This window comes from Carassius carassius, chromosome 44 (assembly GCF_963082965.1).
Source record: "Carassius carassius chromosome 44, fCarCar2.1, whole genome shotgun sequence".
Taxonomy (NCBI): domain Eukaryota; kingdom Metazoa; phylum Chordata; class Actinopteri; order Cypriniformes; family Cyprinidae; genus Carassius; species Carassius carassius.
The window spans coordinates 18399980-18427414 of NC_081798.1; the positions used below are offsets into that span (position 1 = coordinate 18399980).

Sequence of the window (27435 nt, forward strand, 5' to 3'; positions counted from 1 at the left end):
TTGGTAAACCAATGTTTTTTTATTTGATTGCTATGTGAAATGTAAGTGTTGAAATGATGGTGCAGTTGTTTGGTATTAGCTGGTCTGGTACCTCCATACTTCAGTGTTGTAAATTTTCGTAGTCTCATTTTATATCGCATTATTTTTATCGCATTATTATTAATTAAGATTATTTTTATGTCTCGGAACTTGTGGTTGAGCATGTTCATCTGATCAAAGGGACATAGGGTCAGTAAATGCTTCTTTACGTTTGTGTCTGTCGTCTACCATATATGAAGTATAAAATCGGCCCGACTTTTTCGCGGCCAGCATAGTAAGTGAAGGTTATTCCACCTTATTGCATTGCATTGCAAGCACACAGTCTGACTCATGCACACTATTTTGCTGTTCTTCTGTTGGACTAATGCTCTCAGCTTTTGTCAGGACACTCTTTTCTGTGCTTTTGCTCATGTGGCCTGTCTGTACAATTTGTAGTCTCGATTGTGTGTTACATAGGAACAGGCTAAGTATTGCTTTTCTGTTCTAAGTTGTGTGTGTGTATGAGTGATTCTAGAGCTGAATGTGTTACATTTGCCCAGTTATGGCACTGCTTTAAAGCTTTCATAAGCTGCTTAAAACGGCAGCTGAAATGTTGCCCTCTGAATGAAGGGAATATTTCCAATCCCTGGCTTCTAGCTGAGGTCTAGTGTGTTCTTTTGTTGCACAAAAAGCAATACTTGTAAAACCTGTGAATGAGTTTCTCTCCTCTTTTAAAGTGCTGTCTCCACGTGAAGCTGTGAGCCATTGTCTGCGATAGGATTTTCTCAAGTACTACCTCCCATTATAATTCTACTTCTTTTTAAATACCCAACTACGGATTACAAAGACTCAACAAATACAATCTCCTTGACATACACAGGTCTGTACGAGGAACCGGTTGCCCCTGACCTATATTTCTTCAAGTTTTGCCAATTCGAAAGTCAGTCATTAACACTTCCTCAATGAAAACGCATCTTGGACCAATTTTTAAGAGCTACGTGGAGTTAAAGTCCATGTGTGGTGCATTTGGCTGAGCTCACACATACTGATCTTCCTGTTACTGTACTTGCATTCCTGTTAGACGTGATTACAGTGGGTGTGGGCACTAGAGACTTTGGCTGCTGGCAGCTGGTGAATGAGATGTTTTATTATTCTATATTATTTCCAAAACCATCATGATAACTCACTAAATTTAGCAAGTGCCATGCAATTTAAAAATGGGGAAAGTAAGACTATTAAAAAATGCTGTTTGGAAGCTCTAAGGTCAAGTACAGCTTTCCACCTCACATGATTTTGAACTCCATGGTTTGATGCCATGGTTTTCACCCTTTATTTTACCAGTTTGTGTATCAGGAAATGTTTACATTTATATCTTATTTTCCTTTAGCAGTCTTACCTAAAAAAAAAGAAAAACAAAAAAAAATGAAATGAAATGAAATGAAGGCAAGTTCAAGAAGAAATGGGCATCTCTGCTGTGTTGTGTATGTGTGTGTGTGTGTATGTGTATAAATAGTATATATATATATATGTATGTATATAAGCAAAGTGCACTGAGAAAACAGTATGTTGTGATGTGTAAAAGTATTTAACATCGTCCTCTCACCTAAACTGAATAGTTTTTAGTCTATTGTATCCTGTAAAGTAATAAAAATAAATACTTATTTATGAATCAAGTTTGTCTTTATCTGATTAACTGATCTGATTATCTGATTATGATTATGATTATGTTGTATCTCTGAGAAACGCAGAGATATAGCTGTTTTGCCTGTTTTATCACATCCACACCCCTGTGCTCTGCCTCATTACTATTGGCCTGGCTCCAGACGGGAGGAAGGTGAACTGTACTTTTGCACTTCGAAGCAGATCTTAGATCAGTTCTGTGGTTGCCTTCATGGAGATGATGGGTTGGTTTGAAGGGATGCGTGTCTCGGAGCAATTTTACAGGGCACCATCTAACAAACCTGGGAATTACTCACATAGACCGGTATTTTCTGCGTTGCTGATCAGTGAAAATGCTGTTTCTCTGGTCTTTTTTTTTGCACATAAAAACCTTGGATGAAACGATAAGCAGCTGAAATGAGCAACAATATGTCCAAAGCAAATCGTTTTAACACTAAGTAATGTATAGAATCTGAAATGAATCTCAGACCGTGCCCAAAAGCCATGCAATGATAAGCAGCTGAAAGGAGTGAAGTTCCCTGTATGTCCCAAACCATTCAATTTAATATAATAAATAACTTTTAAAAACTAAAATTAACCATGCATTTGAATTACTTCTGCATTTTACTTTTTCTGGTTAATGTGATGAACCGGTTAACATTTGTACCCGACAAATTTGGATCAGATTGCAGGAAATGAAGTCATCCTGTTCACCTTTAGTTGCATTTACTGAATCAGTTTTATTTTTCAGTTATTATTTTTGTTAGTTTTTTTTATTAATATCATATTTAATATATAGCTCTATTTAATTTTTTGTTTTACTAAATTTTGATACTCAAATTTTGATTCAGTTAGTTGCCAAGGCAATATCCCTAATTTTTAATCCCTATCTAATATTGATATTTTATTTGATGTTATTTTAAGCAGTGTATTAGGACACAGAGTCAAGAGATGATATCCAAGCTTTTGAAAATTATATATTAAACTAATATTAAATTAAAATAACTATTTGTTTTTGTATAACTTTATCTGTAGATATTTGTTGAACATGTCCTAAAACTAATAGTAATGACAAAAAATCATTTTAAAGATATTTCAAGTTGATTCACCTCACCTGTGGAATGGAAATGACTCTTTGCAAACCAGTAATTCAGCTCTTTAAAAAAAAGATAAACTTCCTGATTAATCACAACCCGATCAAAAGCAGACAATGGGAGGAACTATGGTTAAACCACAGACATTAAGGTCCAAAAAAAAAAAAAAAAAATCCTAGTTTAGATGGCCCTGACTTAGATCTATTATCTGTCAACCCAATGAAAACATTCACTTACTCTCTCTTACACACACACACACACACACACACACACACACACACACACACACACACACACACACACACACACACACATACATAGCTACTTGGATAAATGAAGACATACTTCTATTGTTTTATATAAAGCTAATTATAATTACTGCAGACAAACCCAAACTCACACCCTATCCTGGACCTCAAAGACTTTTTATTCTTTACCATATTTATAACATTTTAATACTGGAAAACAAAATCTGAAAGAGTAAGTTTATGACTGATTTCGGTAATTATCACACACACACACACACACACACACACACACACACACACACAAAAATGTTTAGTTTAAATTTACTAATTTATTTTAATTTAAAATTCCTAATCGGTGCTAAGAAAAATGGTCCGATGTTAGTAGATTTATTTTAAATGTTTGTATTCTCAGAAAATGATGCACAATGATTAGAATATTATTTTATATGTCCAGACCAGAGAAGCATCTTATGTGATCATACAGTGGCGGTATATCTGCATACAGCTTCAATTTAATGACAGATAAATAAACTAGGGATTGTTATCATAACAAGCTATGTTTATTTAGATAATTTAGTGAGGTTTTAGTTTGCAATGCAGTTTATCAGCGCTTAAAAATACTTTATAATTTTTTTGCATTATGAAAGTAGTCAGGCAGTACCATTACAAACAAGGGAAGATAGCATGGCGTAGAAATAAGTCTGTAGCGCCTCCTAGTGACCTTAAACCGACATTGCATTTTTTATTAGATGAACATGGTGTTCAGTGAAGCCAACAACTTATAGGCTATACAAGGGCGTAGATTTGGTTTGAACATTGGGGGGATTAAACGTTGTATGCTGCCCGTTATTTTTTTCAAAAAATTTTTTTTTTATGTTTATTGTTATTGGATAATTTATTTCTTCCTATCTATCTATCTATCTATCTATCTATCTATCTATCTATCTATCTATCTATCTGGCAACATGAGAGATTATACACCTCATAACGTTATGAAATTTGTGTATAATCATCATTAATAAAATTCTAACATAGTAGAGATTATCAAAAGAAAGAAATTAAGTATTGAAACCCGCCAGTAGGCGGCAGTGTTTCACTGTTTTAATGAGTTAGCCACTTAAATCGTTAATTCATCCAATTCGTTCAAAAGTCAGATTAATTTAGTAAGAAAACACACACCGATGTGAATACTTTTGTCGTTGATAATTACAGACACTATTGAAAAATATACTAGCAAAACAGACAGCTGCTTTGGTAACTTGTTATACTGATAGTTATAGCTAAATACATTGCAATGGATTAGCTAGCTAAAATATATGTGGTGTGTACTAACTATTACACAATATTCTCATACCTCATTCTCAGTACATGCTTTTTATTTTCTTTTTTTTGCATCCCTCTCTGACCAGCAGTTAAATATAGTCCGCTGTGCAGCGCTTCTCTTCATTTTTGGCGTTAACATTAACCGTGTGCTCTCCCATTCAAACACCACTCGCTTGTTTTGGTGAAAGTGCGACTCATTGGTTGGGCGTTACCAATCGGTTCAATGGAGGGGGAGTATTTTTTGTCTGATTTATTATGACATACTCATATTTGATTAAGAACAAAATTATTTTTACAAAATAAATGAATTCTATTTTTTCATATTATATTTTTCATTTGATCTACTGTGATTTTCATGTTGAAATATTGGGGGGGGTTGTAACTGATGGATTTGAATATTGGGGGGGTTACCCCCCCCCCCATCCCCCCCACAAACTACGCCCCTGAGGCTATATATATATATATATATATATATATATATATATATATATATATATAAAAAAAATATATATATATATATATATATATATATATATATATATATATATAATCAACCCTCTACGGACACACGGACAACTTGCCATTGGCTAGTACATTTTTTAGTTTACGCGCCAGACAAAAATACTGATAAGATAATAATGACATTAATTATACTAATAAGAACAATATAATAAGCACTAGGGATTAATGAACTGCTGGATTCATGAATATTAATCAGGTTGTGTGCGTTCGCTCGAACTGATTTGCTGAAATCAAAACAGGGACGACAATAGGTTAGTGTCAGCCAATGAGATTGTACATTAGCTCTGCCCACTACCAGAAAACTTCTCTGAGAGGCGGGAACGAGACATTACGTCAGCTAAGACGTATATGGGAACTCCTCCCTTCTCCACTTTCGCTGAAATCTTATTGGCTAACGCCAGCTGGGGGCAGCTGGCCAATTGATGCGAAGCATGCAAAGACTGACAGGTTCGCGGGCAGTATAAATTGCATGGGTGCGAAAATTACGTCAGAATCACGACTGAACGCTAGCACAGCTGATCAAACAGCGACCACGGCGGCTAACGTAATGTCTCGTTCCCACCTCTCAGGGAACCGAGGTTACGATAGTAACCAGAGACGTTCTATTCTCGAGGCGGTAACTCAACATTACATCAGCTAAGACGTATATGGAATTGTATAAAATCCCGCCGTGAGAGCAGTGAAGATAAGCCCTGAATGGAGTCAATCACCCCCACACAAAAGCAAGACAGTTCTAGCCAATGGCCGTGTAGCTAAGAGTGCTTTCCATCTGATTGGCGGAACTAGACCAATGAGGCATCTGCTCCGACCCTAATGAAATTTGCATATCTTCATGCAATAAACGTGAAGGCTGCACTAAACAGGGCAGACACAACACAAAAAGCACTAAAGCACGAGAGATAAACATAGAGTCGACAGCTTTGCGGTGACAACTGCATAAACCGTATAAACCATAACACAGAGTTAGCAGCCACCAAAAGTACATGTGATGGTACAGAGGGTACATCCAGCTTGTAAAACCTGGTGAATGTGTTCTGGGAAGACCAGCCAGCAGCAAGACATAAATCCTGGATAGACATACCTCTAGCCCAGGCCCAGGAGGAAGCATTTGCCCTCACAGAATGAGATTTGATGTTAAGGGGACAATCCTTCCCCTGGCATTCGTATGCCAGTGCGATAGCGTCCAAAATCCAGTGAGAAAGTCTCTGTTTTTGAACAGCACGTCCCTTATTACATCCACCAAAGCACACAAACAGCTGGTCCCACTGACGAAAGGTGGCCGAGCAATCCACATACATCCGCAAAGCCCTAACAGGGCAGACGGCGCTCTGAGCATCAGCATCACACGAGGCTGACGGCTCAGCAGATAAAGCGGGCAGTGAAACAACCTGTGCTCTAAATGGTGTATTGAGTGACTTCGGAACATAACCTGGTCTCAGCCGGAGAGTGACATTACAGTTGCCAGGTCCGAAACAGATGCAATCATCGTTCACCGAAAACGCATGTAGGTCTCCAATGCGCTTTGCCGAGGTGAGAGCAAGAAGCAAGGCAGTCTTCAGGGAAAGCTCCTTAACCCCAATCGAAGCTAAGGTCTCGAATGGCGGTAGAGATAGAGCCCTCAAAACTAGAGCTAGATCCCACAGCGGCACGGAGGGCGGCTGTGAAGGACACAATCTCCTCGCTCCCCTGAGAAAACTGATTACCAGAGCATACTGATCGTTTGCCCGTCAACCAGGGAACAAAAAAAGCGGCAATAGCGGCCACATACATCTTCAGCGTGGACGGCAAACTCCCTCAGTCCATTCTGTGCTGTAGAAAGCGTAAAACATCCGACACGGAACAGGTCCCCAGGTCAATATGAATGTCCTCACACTATTTTGTGAAAACTCCCCACTTCAGAGCATAGAGGCATCTTGTAGAGGGTGCATGCGCCTCCGTAAGCGTGCTCAGCACTCGTGAGCATCCTGCTCGTTTAGGGTCCCCGCAGCGGCCATATATGAAGGTTTCACAGCTCGGGGCAGGGGCGCCATATCGTGCCATTCGCCTGAGACAGCAGGTCCTTCCTGAGTGGGATTTGCCATGGGGGAGCCATCACTAACTCTTTCAGGTCCGCGAACCAAGGCTGATTCGGCCAGTTCGGGGTCAGGAGTATAACTGACGCTCTCTCCTCCCTGATTTTGCACAACACCATAGGCAGAATCTTCACCGGAGGAAACACGTAAAACCTTGCTTTCGACTAGCACGATGTCAGAGCATCTCCCGGTAGTGGGAGTTGAGATAGCGAGAAGAACATCTGACAGTGCGTGTTCTCGCTTGTGGCAAACAAATCCACTTCCGCCCTTCCGAATAGCTCCCAAATCATTTGTAGTGATCCTGGGTGAAGCCTCCACTGTCCTTGAGGAACCCTGTTCCTCCAAAGCTTGTCCGCCCCGCGGTTCAAGATACCAGGGATGTGCGCCGCTCTTATGGAGAGAAAGTGTTGGTCCGCCCACAACAGGAGACTCACTGCCTGTTTGAATAGAGCTCTGGAGCGCGCGCACGCCGCCCTAGCAATTTATGTACGAGACCACAGGCTTGTTGCAGCTCCAATTTCAACCGAAAGGCTTGCAGGGCTAAGGACACCGCTTCCAATTCCAAATGGTTTATGTGCCACGTTCTCTGTGACTCTGACCACAGGCCTGAGGCAGGTACACCCAGGCACACTGCTCCCCAGCCTGAAGTTGACGTGTCCGTCGAGACCACGGTGCGCTACGTCACTAAACCCAAAGGAACTCCTGGGCTGAACATATCCGTGCTGTTCCACGGTCTCAGAGTGCTGATGCAACTGTGAATGACCGTAATTCACTTGTGGCCCGATGACTACGCCCTCGGCGGAACTCGAGCTTTTAGCCAAAATTGTAGCGGTCGTATATGCAGCAGACCAAGATGGCACACTGAAGAAGCCACCGCCATAAGACCCAGAAGCCTCTGAAATTCCCTCAGTGAAACCGACCTGCCTGGTCTGAAACGGCGTAGAGTCATTGAGATTGCCTCGATACGCTCCTGAGAAAGATGGGCACGCATCGCTATCAAGTCCAAACATACTCCCACATATGTTATAGTCTGACTCTGTAAAAACACGCTCTTCTGCATATTCACACCCATCCAAGTGCGCGAACATGGCCTGCGTGGCAGAGTGGGTGCGCGCCGATTGGGGTGCAGCCCACGACTTCACCACGTACTCGTGTACGTCTGGGAAGAATCGGGTACTTCTCCTCGATGTGGCCTGGCGGCGGCTCAACTAGAGGAACCACGAGTCCAGCTTACTTTTCACAGGCTCGTCAGGTGTGTTCTAGGTGAGGTCCAGCTCTGTGATGGCCTTGCCGAGGATCCTAAGAGCTCCTCCTGGAGGTCTGCAGGGCCCTCGTGGTCGGGGCGGTCCGACTGAGGCACCCAATCCTTCTCTGACGCAGAGAGCGACATGGAGTCATCTTCCTTGCCAGCTCTGTAGGTGACAAAGTTTGCGACGGCTTGAGGGGGAGGGGGGAGGGGGGGGGGCTTAAGCTATTGTCCGTGAAGCTGACAGCGTCGAATTCGGCCTCATCCCCGCTGTTGCCCGAGCCACTTCTCTTCTGGCTCTGAGGGTGAGCACTGGCAGCTCGGCGCAGTGGTTTGCACGTGTCATCCATGAAAGCCGCCTCAGCGTGGGCGAGGCTCAGGCAGGTAACAAAGAACTGGTGAGGGTCCTGCGGGTCAAGGGGACCCGCACAAATCTGACAAGTAGCAGCCATCGGATGCAGAGAGGACACGGGTGAGTAATCCTCTAATGCAACTTCCAAGATAGCAAAACAAGACTTCTAAGTGTTCAGACAAAACTTCTAGCGTGAAGAAAGAGATTCTGGTGTAATTTTCTTGCCCATGCAATTTATACTGCCCGTGAACCTGTCAGTATTTGCATGCATCCCGCCAATTGGCCAGCTGCCCCCAGCTGGCGTTAGCTAATAAGATTTCAGTGAATGTGGAGAAGGGAGGAGTTTCTATATACATCTTAGCTGATGTAATGTTGAGTTACCACTTTGAGAAGGGAACCAAGAAATTCCAAAGGAACGCTGTTTTTTAAAGAAAAATACAACAAACAATATTGCTTACATGTAGCGCGTCACTTCTCTCTCTCTCTCTTCTGAGAGAAAGTGACGACAGGGTGTGCGCCTCCACACTAGAGTTTATGGTAAGTCAAATAGGTGCGCTTTTGCATCCATTCAGATGAACTGAAAAATATCACAGATCGCTTGACGGAGAGTGAAACTCTATAGTGCTCAATCAGAGAATGTTGTGCGAGTGAAAATATATGTGTGCTAAATCACTTCACTATGCCGTAAAAGCTTTTCATTTACGTCTCCTAAGTCACATTTCACAACTTATTCACAAGTATCTTGGGTAAGATATTGATTCAATATCCACAGCAAAGTGAAAAAATTAAAACAAAATGTAATAATGATCATTTAAAAATAGTATGATAAATACTCACACCAAGAAACTGTGGAAGAGTCATTGGTTTCCAGTGTTAAAACACTTACCCTTGTAGATGATTGTGTGAAGATTGTGCTCATAGGTGTCACAGCTGTTGAAAATGTTGATTGTGCTGTTGTTTTAGATTCTGATTCTGTGGTAGAGAAGAACTGAGTGGTTTGTGTCTGCAGGCTTGTTTGTTTTTCACTAAATGATGAAATTTCTGTTGTAGATTTAATTCTGATGTTATTCGTCCTACAGTTATAGTAGATAGAGAAGATGGAGTTGTACCTGTTGTGGATGATGTAGGTTCCAGTGTTGCACAGCTTTCACTTGTAGATGATTGGAATGAGGTCATGCTACCCAGCTAACAGTATTTTGTTACAAGAACGTTCAAATATTCAGTGTTGGTTCTATGAACATTAAAAAAAAACATTTTTAAAAGGTATGATGTTCCTCAAACATTCTGTCAACTTAATTTTGATTTAAAATTCAACATTCTAGGAACGTTGATTTGTAACATTCCAAAAGCATAAAAATATCCTGTTTCCTTAATGTTAGTAGAATGTTTTTTAAAGGTTAGTATGATGTTCCTGAAACATTCTTTCCATCATTCAAACACCTGCTGTGAACAAGCAGTAAAAAGGAAGAGAAATAAGAACACAAACTACAACTTTCTTCAGCCATAGCCTTAGATGAACTGAAGATAAAATGCATTAAATCTCTCAAGATCTGATTAAACAGCTCCACAAACAGCATTACCAGCTTCAGTTATCACTACCCATATTGACTTTATTTCTGTTAGACATTTACATAACTTCTTATTGAGAATTAACTCTTGTTAAAAATGTTTTTTTGTGTTTAAAATCACCAACATGGAGATAATTGTTTGCTTTAGTTGGGCTCTTGACCATTGACTTATACTGAGTTGCTTTTTTTTCTTTCTTTTCTTTTTTTTGCAGCAGCAATTGCAGGTGTTGTGGCAATTTGATAAAAGTACAAAATTTGTAAGAGGGACATGGTAGAATTGGTAAAGACTGTGAAGTGCCAGAATATGTAATTATTATTTTTTTTTACAAAAAATATTGCTATATGCTATACAGTATAATACAAGCTGCCAAGGTAATTAATTATGTTCTTTTATATATCATTCTGTTGTGCGGTCAACTACAGAATGTGAAGATACAGATTTGTTTATACTGCAGTTATTTAACAGTCTTTCTATCTTTTTTACCAGCTATTCAAATACTTTTCTTCTTAACAAAATTGCAACATACGTATTTTTTTGTTTTTGTTTTAATTAATCAGTTTAGTTTATAACTAAATAATTAAAGGCTTCCGAAAACGTTACTCCAGGTCTCATAACTGTGAAATATACATGCAGGATTGTGACAACAAAGTGTTTTTATTTATTTATATTAGAAATACCCTTTGAGATCACTTTTGTGAGTTGGTTGTTTGTTTACTACGATTACATTTTTATAAAATATATCTTTTGATGCACTTTTGCAAAAACAAAACAAAAACAACAACAACAACAAAAAGTTAAGTTCATGCCTTGAGTAAACCACACTGATTGGAAGTGCATGTGGTTTTGAAATGCACAAACAGTTATATGACCTTCACCTGTTAAATCCTTTCTGAGCAATTCTCAGTATGACATCTTCCAATAAATCCAAGAGAAAAAAGAAACTTTATCCTTTTCATATGTGTGTCTGCTGAAAATGTGTATTTGTTCTCATTTATACTTGTTCCCCTTTATAGATATTGAAAGACAAGAACTGCTAAAACAATTATCAAGATTATGTGTATGCACGATAAAACATATCAAATTCAGTGCCTATTTAGTGTGGTTCATACATTGCAATTGGATTTAAAACAATTTTTGTGTTTGTACTATTATTTATTATTTTGTCAGTCATGATAAATCCTTTGAATGAATAATACCATATCATACCTAGTTTATTACTCCAAACAAAGCCAAATAGTACCTGAAAGTTCTTAGATCCAACTCAGTTGTTTCCAAAAGCTAAACAGGCAGGAGATAAAGTGAAAGTCATGATATTTGCCAAGTATGATAGCCCATACTCGGAATTGGTGCTCTGCATTTAACCCATCCAAGTGCACACACACAGCAGTGAGAAGTGAACACACACACCCAGAGCAGTGGGCAGCTATATACCCAGCACCCAGAGCAACTGGGGGTTCAGTGCCTTGCTCAAGGGCATTTCAGCCATGGGTATTGAGTGTGGAAGAGAGCGCTGTTCATTAACTCACTCCCACCTACAACTCCTGCCAGCATTGAGACTCAAACCAGCAACCTTCTGGTAACTAGTCCAGCTCTCTAACCATTAGGCCACAGCTGCACCAAGTGGGTTATAATCTTTGTTTTGAGTTGATGCCTTATTTTCAAGTTTTGTTATAGCCTAATAAGCATCAAAGTGAAACAATTTTAAAGTCTTAACAGTTCTCAACTCGTCATGGATTCATATTCATATTTACAAAATATTTATATTTAAGACAAAAACAAAATTGTCACAGTGTCTGGGTTGTGTTCCCTGGGTTTCCACTAGGTGTCCTCAGTTCCCACAGTGTTTATCATTTATCACTTCCTGTCTCCTTATTTGGTCACCTTCCTCCTTGTTTAGTTAATTGATTGTTCCCCACCTGTCTCCTGTTTCCCCATCATCCTTTTGTGTATTTATACCTGGTCTGTCTGAGTCTTAGTCACGGAGTCCTTGTTTAGTGTTAAACGTTTATTCATGTCCGTCAATGCCTTGTCTTGCCTTGCCTTGCCTTGCCTTGCCTTGCCTCGCCTCGCCTCGCCTCGTTTATGTTATGTTTGGATTTACCGGTTTTGACCCTGCCTGGACTGTGTATTCTCTTTGGATTACCCCTTAATAAATGACTTACCTGCAATTGGTTCTATCTCCGTGCCTCATTGGATCCCTGCCGTGACAGAAGGACTCCGTCACTACAAGAGCCAGCGGTATGTCTGTTTATGTCTCCTCCCCAGCCACAGAGCGGGAGAGGAACGGATTTGAGGGAACTCGCCTGGTGGTTTTCCGGGGGACCAGGGGAGGTCGCCGAGGAGGGAATGGTCGAGAGGAGATTCAGCACCGCTCTCAACCATGGCCTCCCTTCGACCCGGGGCTCGTGTGGGATGGATCAGAGCCACCGTCTCACCATGGCGGACGGAGAGGGGAGAGGAAGCGCACGTCCGCCACGGTGGCGCCACTGCCCATGATTGCTGCGAGTCCAGCGCCACGGTGCAAGATGGCCGCCAGCTCAGCGCCAACGCCCAAGAAGGCTGCTGACTCATTCTTGGATTATTTCGCTACGCTGTCCAAGATTCTAGAGATTCCCAAGACGGTCAATGTCATGGCTGCTGAGCCAGCGCCTCAGCACAAGATGGCCGCCAGCCCAGCGCCACAGCACAAGATGGCCGCCAGCCCAGCGCCACAGCACAAGATGGCCGCCAGCCCAGAGCCACAGCACAAGATGGCCGCCAGCCCAGAGCCACAGCACAAGATGGCCGCCAGCCCAGAGCCACAGCACAAGATGGCCGCCAGCCCAGAGCCACAGCACAAGATGGCCGCCAGCCCAGAGCCACAGCACAAGATGGCCGCCAGCCCAGAGCCACAGCACAAGATGGCCGCCATCTAGAGATTCTAGAGATTCCCAAGACGGTCAATGTCATGGCTGCTGAGCCAGCGCCTCAGCACAAGATGGCCGCCAGCCCAGCGCCACAGCACAAGATGGCCGCCAGCCCAGAGCCACAGCACAAGATGGCCGCCAGCCCAGAGCCACAGCACAAGATGGCCGCCAGCCCAGAGCCACAGCACAAGATGGCCGCCAGCCCAGCGCCACAGCACAAGATGGCCGCCAGCTTGGAGCCACAGCACAACATGGCCGACTCAACGCCTAAGTCTCCAGACAAGGTGTCACCGACTCGCCATCATAGAGGGCGGAGGAGGAGGAGACAGGCGTCTACCGTTCCTCAAAGCCCGGAGGCGGTGCCCGATGCTGTTCCGAAGGCCGAGGTGGTGCCCGTTGCTGTTCCGAAGGCCGAGGCGGTGCCCGTTGCTGTTCCGGAGGCCGAGGCGGTGCCCGATGCCGAGGCGGTGCCCGATGCCGAGGCGGTGCCCGATGCTATTCCGGAGGCCGAGGCGGTGCCCGATGCCGTTCCGGAGGCCGAGGCGGTGCCCGATGCCGTTCCGGAGGCCGAGGCGGTGCCCGATGCCGAGGCGGTGCCCGATGCTGTTCCGGAGGCCGAGGCGGTGCCCGATGCCGAGGCGGTGCCCGATGCTGTTCCGGAGACCGAGGCGGTGCCCGATGCCGAGGCGGTGCCCGATGCTGTTCCGGAGGCCGAGGCGGTGCCCGATGCTGTTCCGGAGGCCGAGGCGGTGCACGATGCTGTTCCGGAGGCCGAGGCGGTGCACGATGCTGTTCCGGAGGCCGAGGCGGTGCCCGATGCCGAGGCGGTGCCCGATGCTGTTCCGGAGGCCGAGGCGGTGCCCGATGCTGTTCCGGAGGCCGAGGCGGTGCCCGATGCTGTTCCGGAGGCCGAGGCAGTGCCCGATGCCGAGGCGGTGCCCGATGCCGAGGCGGGATCCGATGCTGTTCCGGAGGCCGAGGCGGGGCCCGATGCTGTTCCGGAGGCCGAGGCGGGGCCCGATGCTGTTCCGGAGGCCGAGGCGGTGCCCGATGCTGAGGCAGTGCCCGATGCTGTTCCGGAGGCCGAGGCGGTGCCCGATGCCGAGGCCGCTCCCGATGCGGTGCCCGAGGCCGCTCCCGATGCGGTGCCCGAGGCCGCTCCCGATGCGGTGCCCGAGGCCGCTCCCGAGGCCGTGACCGAGGCAGTGCCCGAGTCCGTTCCAGAGGCGGTGCCCGAAGCCGAGGCGTCTCAAGTCTCCACAGGCAGTCCAGAGTCGAGTCAGGTTCCAGTTGACCCTCCAGAGGCGAGTCAGGGGCCAGTGAACTCTCCAGAGTCGAGTCAGGTGCCAGTGACCTCTCCAGAGTCAGGGCCAGTCACCGTTGAACTTTCAGAGTTAAGTCAAGTCACTGGGTGGTCTGCTGCTCCGCCCTGTTGGACTCCGGCATCGACCACAGGGGCGTGGTGGTCATCTGCTCCACCCTGGAGGACTCTGGCCTTGACCACAAGGGTGTGGTGGTCTTCCGCTCCGCCCTGGGGGGCTTCCGCTCTGACCACACGGACGTGGTGGTCTTCCGTTCCGCCCTGGGGGGCGTTTGCCCTGACTACACGGTTGTGGTGGTCTTCCGCTCCGCCCTGGAGGACTCTGGCCTTGACCACAAGGGTGTGGTGGTCTTCTGCTCCGCCCTGGGGGGCTTCATGTTGTTTTTTTTTTTTTTCCTCCTTTTGTTTTTGTGTTAATGTCGGTCCCTGTTCCTTTCTGTTAGTCTGGCCCTCCGTCCCTCCCCCTGAGCCTCCACCTGTCCGCCTCCCTCCTGGTCTCTGTTTTGTGTCTGTCTTGGAGCGTCTGGGAGCCGCTCCTTAGTAAGGGGGTACCGTCACAGTGTCTGGGTTGTGTTCCCTGGGTTTCCACTAGGTGTCCTCAGTTCCCACAGTGTTTATCATTTATCACTTCCTGTCTCCTTATTTGGTCACCTTCCTCCTTGTTTAGTTAATTGATTGTTCCCCACCTGTCTCCTGTTTCCCCATCATCCTTTTGTGTATTTATACCTGGTCTGTCTGAGTCTTAGTCACGGAGTCCTTGTTTAGTGTTAAACGTTTATTCATGTCCGTCAATGCCTTGTCTTGCCTTGCCTTGCCTCGTTTATGTTATGTTTGGATTTACCGGTTTTGACCCTGCCTGGACTGTGTATTCTCTTTGGATTACCCCTTAATAAATGACTTACCTGCAATTGGTTCTATCTCCGTGCCTCATTGGATCCCTGCCGTGACAAAAATTGTGTATAAATATTGAGTAATCCAAACTTTATTTAGGTAAATCTGATTCATGTTTTCTCAGTTCACGCTGACATGTATGCAGCCTTTTAAGGTGTAGATTGACCCATTTTGTGTTAGTGTTTTGTTTTTTATTGAAAATCAAATAAACAAAGAGTATACTCAAAGAGGACGCCAACATATTTAAAAAGTTTTAATTATAATTTTAGTTTAGGTTTAAAAACTTTAATGTGCTTTTGTAATTTTTATATTTATTTTTCAGTTTTAGTCTTAGAATTACTAAGACTAAAGTAACTACGACTTTTGTTTTATTTTTAAAGTCAACTCCTCTTTATTTATATAGCACTTTTAACACAGATTGTCAAAACAGAGTTACAGTAACAAATAGGAAAATAGTGTGTAAATAAATAGTGTATGGAATTGAAATTCTAATTCACTTAAGTAATTTAAAACCATCACATTTGTAAAAAGAAAAAAAAAAAGATCAAAAGAATGAGCACACTACTTCAGATGACCTCTGAACATCTATAAAGCATTTGCATGGCTCAGGGCCGGCCCTGACCAATTTGCTGCCCTAGGCAAGATTTTACCTGGCGCCCCATGCATCACAGCCCATTTCACCCTGTCATTGTGTTCATGATTTAGCATATATATATATATATATATATACACACACACACAGACATTACAGCAGAACTGTTTCCAACACTCATAATAAATCATCATATTAGAATGATTTCTAAAGGATCATGTGATAGACCGGATGTCACATGTGACACTGAAGAATGGAGTAATGATGCTGAAAATTCAGCTTTGCATCACAGAAATAAATGATAATTTAAAGTGTAATAAATTGAAAACAAATTATTTTAAATTGTAATAATATATCACAATATTACATTTTTTCTGTATTTTTGATCAAATAAATGCAGGCTTGATGAGCAGAAGAAACTTCTTTCAAAAACATTACAAATAGTAATGTTTCCAAACTTTTGGCCTGTACTGTAACCCCCCAAAACTGCACAACTGTAGAGTAAAACATTAATAAAAAAGTGATAATAAAAAATGCGTCTTAAAACTGACATGATTGTACAAAATCACAGTCTGGGGACTCAACAACTGCTAACATTAAGTTTAAGGTAAAAATAGCAGCCATGAAATTATATTATCTTACTCCTATGCAATAAATTGTTCTTTCACTACATCTCTTTACCTCTGTCTTTATTCTCTTCTCTTCTTTTTGGCACTGTATCTATCGCAGACTATGCTCATTTATAATGTGTCATGTAAATTCGGCCTTCCGTCACAATCAGGAAACTTTCACCGTGTTTAGAACTGGCGCGAGCTGCCAGGCCCGTTTCTACGAGCTGTGTGTTAACAAAAGCAGTGCTGTCTACATTGGATGCGGCGTCGGGCACGCTACACAACAAATTACCTACAACTGATCGTGCGCGCGCTGTTTCTGACGCACTTCAAACACTCGATGGCGGGGGAAGATTGAAGAGCCGGACTTTTTTTTTTTTTTTTTTTTGCTTTATTTGGTAGTATTTCGAATTAATGGTTTTTAAATAGTAGCCTATTATAAAAAAAAAAATATGTAAAAAAAAAAAAAAAAAAAAAAAAAAAAAAAAAATTTCACTCGTTCACTCATTCTGGCGCCCCTATGGATGAGTGGCGCCCTTAGCATTTGCCTATACCGCCTATGCCGCGGGCCGGCCCTGGCATGGCTCATATTTATTATCTGCATATTCCACAGCTAACCTCAGAAAGAGTTTGAGCCCTCTGATAAATATTAGATTTATTTAATACAAGCACATTCCGTGTGTAGAGTTAAGATACATCAGTACATTGCTTGCTTTAAAGGATTTAAACATTTGTGTAACATTTATAGGTTCTGATTAATTGACCTGAAATTAAACAAGACTGTGTAGGTTCTGCTCAGGCAATAACATTCATTAATTTCTTTTGTTAGCCGATCACAGGTTCTCAGTGACAAAGGTGATCCAGATAAAGTGTGTTTACAATGGAATAATGATTATAAAATTCACTTTCAGTGTCTATGTCTCCTCATTAATCTTTCAAACTGTGTTCTATTGTATTGGGTAATAAGGAAATTTTTATAATGCAGTGTCCAAATGTCTGGTGTTTCAACCTGTGCTGAAGATTATTGTAAAAACACTCTTGAAATATTACCAAAAACATATCTCAGTGTAATACAAAAGTACAATGTCACATTATCACTAATGAGATGCGTAGAAATCATGAACTTTATTTTGCATTTACTTCTCCACTTTTTCTTGACTGTCTGTTTTAAATTCTTCGGTCAAAGCTGCTTTCTGTCTCCGCTCTGCTTCTGTTATCGTCATTGGATGCAGTGGGAAAAATCCAGCCAATCCTACTCCGAGAAAAAAGGATAAACATGTGAGGTATGTGCGACTGATCTCTTGCTGTAATCATCACTAAACATTGTTATTAAAGGAAATAATAAGTGAGAAATCTCATTCCTTCAGTTGATGCTCACCTAGAAGTTTGGCCACTGGTTTTGTGGTATGAGCCCCACATGCAATCCAGTACTTGATTCTTTCGTAATTGAAGGCGACAAGTTTTTCATTTTGTATGTTTGGGAGAGGGTCATATGAGCCCAGCTGCTCAATATATTTGCTGTCTCTTGCCCGTTTATTATAAGCAGCCACAATGCGGTAAAAGGGTCTGTTAGTGGCACCTCCTAGTGCCAGCCTGATGACCACATGCCCCCCATGATATTTTTTGAGCAGGAAAGAAGCTAAGACAAAGACATAATGCATAAACATAATGTAAGTTTCACAATGGCAATGTTCAATGTCACAAGCATGAGGCTTTAATTCAGAAGCAGTAAGACTGACCCTGGATGCTACATTTTGGATGTCTTTCTTATTCGAAACGCACATTTAAATTTGAGAGAGTTCAGTTGTTCAAAAAGCTAAATCTAGAATAAACTAGATTTGTAATCCCATGTTTTTCTATCCAGGATCAGGTGATCCATCTTACTTTTCTACTGTTTTTTTTTAAAGCAAAATTGGATTGGATCACAATGATCCATAAAGACACCTTTTCAGATTACTTAATCTGTATTATTAGTGCTTTACTATAGAGCCTCTAAAGGGACATGGACGGCCTCAGAACATTTCTTCTATTTAATGTCTCGCGCTCTCGAATGTCTGTGTTTATGTAAATCTAATGATCAGTGTACCTATTATTTAATACTGAAAGTAGAACAATTAGAAAACAACTTACATATTCAAAATTCTGACCAATCAGCAGAAAGGGGCTTTTAATTCCCACCCACTTGTAGAAATCAAATACTCAAGCTTTTTAATAATTTTTCTAACCCTAAATGAAAAACGAATAAAGGAGCCGTTTTCACATTTAATTTAATTCTACTTTCAATATTAAATAAAAAAATCAAATGACCAAAAGATGCACTGAGTCTGACCCTGGTCCGATAGCTGAAGTCCGATCAGATTACTTCTGAACATCTGGCCTGAGATGTTGAGTGGAATCGTGTGTTAAATTAGGGAGTCGTCAATAATGACTAATACTTAGCATAAAATGCATTAAACCTACTTACATAAATGGACCATGACTGACAGGTACTCTGTTGAAGACAAAAGAGATTAAGTCGATAGAAAATATTTATAAAACACCACACATGAGCGAATAAGGAACATCAAAATGCCAGTCTTTATGAGAGCATGAGTATTTATATACCACATTTCACGTAAAAACAACAACACATACCTTACAAATAAGCTAATTTCATGTAGATACGCCTATAATATAACTCAATATAAGTTTAGCGTGTATGTAATAGCGTTTAAACACAAACACAAATATCTGGAAACAGTCAACAACATGACATTCGTGAGGGCGCCGACATCTTTTTTTCTCTCCTGCCGCACCGGATGCGTGTTTATCTTCTTCTTCTGTGGGATTTATTGGAGGGTCACATCCCACCTTTATAGGTGCATACCGCCATCTCCTGTGTTGGAGGGTGAATTGATTTTAGTCTAAGTGATCTATATTCTATTCTATTTTTAATGCATTTTAAAACTGCCTTTTATTTGATCAGATCATTGTCTTGTGTTTAATATGTTGCATTTTGACAATTCATTGCATCCTATGTTCTGTGGTTCTCTTTTCTTTTTTTTTATTCGAAAAAAATATAATATACAACATGTTATCAAGAAACAAAAAAGTTTAAAAAAGAACAGAAAAAGATGGAAATACAAATTACAACAAACAAAACAATTGCCAGGGGGAGGAAAGTATTATACACGCATATATAAAATCAAATAAACAAACTGTAAAAATGTTCTGTGGTTCTCTTTGTAGTTAATTCCTCTCCTGTTCCTGCCTAGGACAGAGTAACACGTGATCAACAACAGTTTCCTTCACTTGGTGTTTATCATAGACAGGTGTTTATCGATCCTACTGTGGTTCTGGCAACTTAACGGTATTCATGTTGCTACTTGTATAAAATGATGAATTCAGCCACAAGGTGGCGGTTTTGTTCCACGAAGCTCTTGTTTGTGTTAAGCTTTCAAAAGACGTTAATTAAAGGTCCGAGTACCTTCTTTTATTATTATTTTTTTTCTGCGCTAAAAGTGTCTGGCTAGCCAAAACCGTAAGTCCTAGAAACATCAAATTTGGCATGATGTTCACACACCACGATCAGACCTTAGGTGGCGCTATAATACCATACATATTAAAATGTGTGTGTGTGTGTGTGTGTGTGTGTGTGTGTGTGTGTGTGTGTGTGTGTGTGTGTGTGTGTGAAGAGTTCGTTTGTGATTTTCTTCTAAAATGAGCATTTTTATCAGGCTTCTATGTGGAGATTCACTAATTTCACTATGGCAATGAATAGGTTCTTTTCGTTGCCATAAGATAAAAATAACTGAACATAACCGTAGGAGCCTGATAGAAAAGTTATAATTTTAGAAGAAAATTTGAAATGGCATTTAGAGAGTTTTACATGTGAACTCTTCATTTATACAGAATTAGATGCGTTGGTGGTGGTGAAATTATTTCCGACATTAAAACTTGTTATTAACATCAAAAAAGTTTCAAAGGATTTTACCTGAAATTGATACACGGGCCTCTTTTTTTATTTACAATTTATTGTAATACATATTAGAAATTTATAAGGTGTGCATTGTAGTTGACACCTAAATGAATACATTACATTTGATTTTTATGACTGTAAGTCTTTTTCCTCAAATGCTATTGAGCTTTATAGTTGCCTTTGAGCCCATTCGGTTGTGACCAAGGTAGCATAATTTAAATAGTATTTACAGTTTATTTTAATAAATATAAAAAAATGTAAAAGCTGTGCATTATAAATTACACAGTTTACATTTGTTTTATGACTGTAAGTGATTGTCCTCACATGCTGTTGACGTTAGAAAAGTGTAGTAGCCTTAACCAATATAGCATGTAACTTTAGAGACGGTCCCTAAATTAGCGAATATCGAACATCCAACGTCAAGCCAACTTAATGTATGTATGTATGCATAGGCGCCGATTTATGTTTTTCTCCGTTGGTGCTCAAGGGCGCACGCCATTTAAAAAATAAAAAAAATAGACTAGGCTATTCAAAAAATATTGCATTTCAGAACCTTAGGCTAATGGACAGCGGCCGATACAAACAAACACAACAGCGTCACTTCTCAAAAATACAAACAGGATTGGAGATGAAAAGTTTAACTGACACGTAACCGCTAATGCGTTCAGCTTCTTGGGAAATTAATGTTTTGTAAATATTGATTAAAAAACTATTGCGAAAGGACAGCGTTTCCATTAACCGATTGTTGCGACTAAAATAATGAGTTTCTGGGAATGTCTACCTCATTTATGTTTCGAGGTTTCTTTTGATAGTGGCATGGCTTTTCTTTGAGGTTTCGAATCCATTATTCATATAGGCTAAAAAAATATTTTTTTATTTTATGTATTTAACAAAGAACTCGTATTCTGTCCAAAAGTAGGCTACTTTTGTGTCCATTAGTTTTTCCTCTTTTAAACCGAATAGGCCTATACTTGAGCAGAAAAATGTTCCCATTTAAACCCTGTTACCAACTTTAAAGAGTCTAGGGAATGTACCGTAACATTTACATATTAACGTACTGCTGGGTATGAAATGAGGTGGAAGAACATGACAGACAAAACTTTGAAAGAGAAAAAATACTGGACGTTTATTCACAAAAAGCCAAAGCCACTAGATCCAGTAAAATAATGTCCATATATCAATATTAATAGGTTTGGCTTTTTTTTTAGAAAATCTGTCCATTTTAGACTACATCTATTGACCCGTATGATGATTGTTGATTTCATTTAGCATTTTTTTATTTGTCAGTTTTTATTTGTTCATTTTTATTTGCAAACATCCAGCACAGTATAAATAATTTATATATAAATATTAATTTAACAATATATTATTGTGCTCTCAGTATAAACACAATGCTATCATAAAAAAAAGAAAAAGAAATAACATACTCAATAAATGTACAGTGCCAACAAAAACAAACATAAAAACCATCAATATAACTGACTGATTTATGTGGCGTCGAGCAGGAAGCCCCGCCTACACTGTCAGCTGCTGGTCCGAAGTACAGCTTCTAATGTAAATTAATTATCAACTATGGACAAAGAGAGGGTGAAAATCTGCTTTTAAATGACAAACCATAAACGATTAAAAAAACGTGCCCTCTATTGAAGCATCACAGAAATGATAAAAATATAAGGTATGTGTCCAATAGGGTGCAAAAACAGACATTTTTTGATTGATTGTGTCGGTGGCATCATTCCAGGTGTGCTTGTGTAATGCAATGGACCATATTTTAATTACCCCCATCTATTTAATTGGGGGCATATGCTGTGGAGTGCTTGGTATCATAGATAAGTGCTTTTGAGTTTAAAGAGTTTTACAGAGGCGTTCTTTATACATTGTTCTTAGCAATGTAAATATTATGAACTGAGATTCTTGACAATCATTTTACAACTCTGAATAATATGATACCAACCCAGTAAATGCATGCACAGTTATTTGCATATTATTTTAAATAATATCTGTCATTTCTGCTCATCAGACATCCACCAACTCAGCTGCTCTGGTCTTTATCTGTAGCAGAGAGAGAGAGAGAGAAAGAGAGATATTTAGATTAATATAACAACTAACAATACATGTTATGTTCCTTTTACAATTTGTTAAGTTAAATGCACAATTGCTCATCCTACCGCACAGGTGTATTTTCATGGTATGAGCTGAATCTGCTGAATGCTGAATCTTCTGTGACTGACAAATTTTGAATCCCATAACCACTGTCTATGGATCCTGAAATAATATAGTTAATATGTCCAGTTACCAATAATATTTTCATTTGTGATGTTTAAGAGTTTCATCTCATCCTGATGTTTTTTACTAAAGCATTTGCAAAGCTACCTCTTGATGTAAAATCAAAGAAGTCATCGTCAAAAAGTGATAATCTCCTTTTGCTTGATGCTCTGCTGAAATTAAATCACTGTGTTATTTGTTTGCTTTGATGTTTTGGTCTTTTAATAAGTCACAGAAACAGTTATACAGACCTCTTGGCTCTGTAGAGCACCAGAATCATCACACCAAAGACAATGATAAGTAGAGCAAAAGCTGCCAAACAGCCAAAGAGAACAGCGTAGAAACCGGCCCCTCTGCTGTAAAGCTCACAATGATCTCCATAGTACTTCTCAAAGGGAGAACTGTAACACCTAGACAGTTAGCAAAATGAGTAAGAGAGGATTAGTTCCTGAATTTCTCATTTAAATAAGCTAATTCTAAGCTAAATATGTAATAGGTTTTATATATTTATTTATTTATTTATTTATTTATATCTGAGGGCAGCCATTTCAATTATTTTTAGTTAAAAGTCATTTGATTAGCTGAAGACTATACAGTAGTCATCTGAATTTGCTTTGAAGAACTTACATGCACTGTGGTCCATTTATTTCATTAAGGCATACACCTCGTTGATTGCAGAATTTGGGAATTTTTTTGCATGATCCCACACATACCCATGCTCCATCTTTGATCTCCTCTGTTAAGTTTGCAAAATTCAGTGTGCATTGCACAAATGGCTGCAGATCTGAAATATCTACACAAAACAAAGACAAGCCATATTACAGAAACAGTAGAACAGTAATCCATGTATCCCTTAAATTCAATAGTTCACGCTTACATATAATTAGCTGAGGTATGGAATGCGTATTTGGCGTGCTGTCCGGGGAAGGGCTCCGAGCTCGGGAATGGCCCGAACCTAGAGTACCCCCCCTTCCCCGTCTATTTATAAAGTGAACTTGAAGTGAGGAGATGGGGTGGAGGAGGGATGCTGATAAACCGTCAATGGATACAGGTAAGTCAGCGATATTTATACTATGGGATTGATTACTTGATTATGGTCCACCTGTGTTGGTTAGGCTAAGTATCTGACGCGCTCCTCCCGAATCTTATTAATAAAATTACATTTAATGTCTAATTCTTCCTCTTCTTCTTTAATTACATATATTAAATCAAGGTTATATGTTTCCAGAAAAAAAAAAGTAACTTACTTGATATTTTAACTGGCTCCATGGTCATTTGGTCAACTTGGATGGAAACATTACCAAGAGCTATGCTGAGATTTTGAAATGAATCTGCGTCATTAAAGATTTTTTCCAGGGTGGGTCCCAAATCGTTATTTAGAGACATTATTTGTGAGTTGTTGTTGGGATAGTTATATACTGCAGTACTTTCAGCAATGACACTTCCTCGCCTAAATGGGACAAATACATGCAACATATTAATGTATTTTGCTTAGCAAATATTTGTAAATGTATGAAATTCAAGAAAAATCACCTTACATTAGCCTACGTATGTGCACATCTTTGAAATTTTGTGCATCTGCTCTTTTACAAAGGATTGAAAGCTGTCAAAAAAGAAATAATCAAAACATTTTTTTGTTTGTTTGTTTTTTAATTTTTCACTTCAAAATTTAAATTTCTTAATATAAATATTTATTCATAATACACTTGCAAATAAGCAACTAATATATATATCGATATAAATCTTGATTTACGTCTCCTGATTAAGATAAGTAATTAGAATTAATGTACTCAATATTGCAGTAAATATAATGTGATCATTTTAAAAAGATATTTAACGTTATCTAATCCAAATAACATTCATACATTTTAAAGTGTAGCTTAAGAGTAAGACTACTTTTGGGGCCACTTCATTGAAATAATGGTGAACAAATTTGTGAGCTTTAAAGTACTTAAAGAAAAGGAACTAGAAATATTTACCTCACGTTTCAAGGTGAAAATTAGTTTTTTTGATTCTAGAGAGTTCATATTTTCATACTCCGTAAGATAGTCCATCATAATTCTGAGAGAGATGTTGGCATTCCTTGTGGGTGTGCTTTCAGCTACAAATAAATCAATATTTAAATCATATATTTAAAATGATTTCAACATAAGTTGTGCTGTAAACTGTGACAATTATTGTGCCATGTCTTTTGTAATAACAAATTTAATAAAGAATGTCTGTGTAGTGTATATAAATTTAGCTCTAAAATATAAGCACAAATGTTTGAGCTAAAACGTGACACAATACAACTAACTTAAATTGTCACATTTCATAAACTACTCGCAAGTATTTTGGGTGCTAATTTAGATTTAGGTGCCAATCAGATTCAAGCATTCAATGGCCCTGTAGTATAAACAATAATAATGATCAATTAGTAATAGTAGTATGATAAATACTCACACCAAAGAACTGTGGATAAGTCATATGCAAAATTGCAATACTCTCCAAAAGTTAAAGGATTGCACTGACACTGACATTTCCCAGATGTTACATTGAAGATGCATGGAGACCCATTACACTGACAATTCTCCAGACAGCTTTGAGTTGTTGAAACTGAGATGAGAGTTGTTGCAGATGAATGAGGTTCTGTTGATATTGATGAGGTTTTCTGGGTACTAGTTTCAGCAGAAGGGCTTAACTGGGATGATGTAGAAATGCTAAATGTTTGGGCTGTAACAGCTGGAGTTATTGTTTGAGGATTAGGGGCAGTTTGTCCTTCTGTTGTAGTAAATAGTGAAGATGGAGTTGTACTTATTGTGGATAATGTAGTTTCCAGTGTGTTTTATCCTTCTGTCGTAGACAATGGTGATGATGAAGCTAAAAAACTACTTGTGGATATTATAGTTTCAATTGTTGAACCACTTTCAATTGTAGATGATTCTAATGTGACCGTGCTCATAGGGGTAACAGCTGTAATAAATGCTGTTTGAGCTGTTGTAGGTTCAGTTTCTGTGGTGGAACTAAACTGAGTTGTTTGTGTCTCCTGGCTTGTTGTTTGATCTGCATTGGATGACGATATTTTTGTTGTTGCTGAAGTGAATTCTGATGCAGTTTGTCCTTCTGTTGTAGAAAACATTGAAGATGGAGATGCATCTGTTGAGTATAATGTAGTTTCCACTGTGGTACCACTTTCAATTGTAGATGATTCTAATGTGGAAATGCTAGTGGGGGATATAGCTATTGTAAATGTTGTTTGAGCTGTCGTTGTAGATTCTGATTCTCTGGTAGAAGGAAACTGAGTGATTTGTGTTAAATGACTTGTTCGTTCTACATTAGATGACAATATTTCTGTTGTAGATGAAGTGAATTCTGATGTAATTTGTCCGTCTGTTGTAGTAGACGATAAGGATGGAGAGGTACCTGTTGTGGAAAATGTAGCTTTCAGTGTTGAACCATTCTCAAGTGTAGATGATTCTAATGTGGATGTGCTCATGTGGGTAATAACTGTTGTAAATGTTTTTTGAGCTGCCATTGTAGGTTCTGTTTCTGTGGTAGAACTACACTCAGTGGTTTGTGTTTGCTGGCTTGTTGTTTGCTCTACATTGGAAGTAGGTATTTCTGCTGTTGATGAAATCACTTCTGACGTACTTTGTCCTTCTGTCGTGGTAGACGGTAAGAATGGAGAGGTACCTGTTGTGGACAATGTAGTTTCCAGTGTTGAGCCATTTTCAAGTGTAGACGATTCTAATGTGGACATGCTCATAGGCGTCATAACTGTTGTAAATGTTGATTGAGCTGTTGTAGGTTCAGTTTCTGGGGTAGAACTAAACTGAGTGGTTTGTGTGTGCTGGCTTGTTGTTTGCTCTACACTGGAAGTAGGTATTTCTGCTGTCGATGAAATCACTTCTGACGTACTTTGTTCTTCTGTTGTGGTAGATGGTAAGAATGGAGAGGTACCTATTGTGGACAATGTAGTTTCCAGTGTTGAACCATTTTCAAGTGTAGATGATTCTGATGTGGACATGCTCATAGGCGTCATAACTGTTGTAAATGTTGATTGAGCTGTTATAGGTTCCGTTTCTGTGGTAGAACTAAACTGTGTGGTTTGTTTTTGCTGGCTTGTTGTTAGCTCTACGCTGGAAGTATGTATTTCTGCTGTTGATGAAATCACTTCTGATGTACTTTGTCCTTCTGTTGTGGTAGACATTAAGGATGGAGAGGTACCTATTGTAGACAATGTAGTTTCCAGTGTTGAACCATTTTCAAGTGTAGATGATTCTAATGTGGAGATGCTCGTAGGGGAACTATTTGTAAATGTTGATTGAGATGTCGTTGTAGGTTCTGTTTCTGTGGTTGAACTAAACTGAATGGTTTGTGTTTGCTGGCTTGTTGTTTGCTCTATACTGGAAGTAGGTATTTCTGTTGTTGATGAAGTGAATTCTGATGTACGTTGTCCTTCTGTTAAAAAAGATGCTGAAGACAGAGAGGTACTTGTTGTGTACACAGAAGTTTGCACCGTTGATCCACTTTCACTTGTAGATGATTCTAATGTGTACATGCTCGTTGGGGACATAGCTGTTGTAAATGCTGATTGAGCTGTTGTAGGTTCAGTTTCTGGTGTAGAACTAAACTGAGTGGTTTGTGTTTGCTGGCTTGTTGTTTGCTCTACACTGGAAGTAGATGTTTCTGCTGTTGATGAAATCACTTCTGACGTACTTTGTCCTTCTGTTGTGGTAGACGGTAAGAATGGAGAGGTACCTGTTGTGGACAATGTAGTTTCCAGTGTTGAACCATTTTCAAGTGTAG

At 40.2% G+C, this 27435-nt stretch overlaps 2 protein-coding genes across 2 annotated transcripts; both read right to left on the reverse strand.

Annotated features, from left to right (window-relative positions):
• Positions 1-17525: 17525 nt before the first annotated feature.
• Positions 17526-19239, reverse strand: LOC132126304 (small ribosomal subunit protein bS16m-like). Its single transcript, XM_059537488.1, has 3 exons — positions 18889-19239; positions 17803-18063; positions 17526-17676 (listed from the first exon to the last, which is right to left on the reverse strand). Exons 1-3 carry the CDS (start codon positions 18899-18901, stop codon positions 17561-17563), a joined length of 390 nt encoding a protein of 129 aa, XP_059393471.1. The 5' UTR covers positions 18902-19239; the 3' UTR covers positions 17526-17560.
• A 3128-nt stretch (positions 19240-22367) lies between these two features.
• On the reverse strand, positions 22368-26203 carry LOC132126745 (uncharacterized). The gene is made up of 9 exons (XM_059538212.1): positions 25090-26203; positions 24627-24748; positions 24181-24250; positions 23895-24092; positions 23275-23440; positions 22899-23057; positions 22756-22820; positions 22551-22647; positions 22368-22434 (listed from the first exon to the last, which is right to left on the reverse strand). Exons 4-9 carry the CDS (start codon positions 24031-24033, stop codon positions 22431-22433), a joined length of 630 nt encoding a protein of 209 aa, XP_059394195.1. The 5' UTR covers positions 24034-24092; positions 24181-24250; positions 24627-24748; positions 25090-26203; the 3' UTR covers positions 22368-22430.
• Between the last annotated feature and the right edge of the window lie 1232 nt (positions 26204-27435).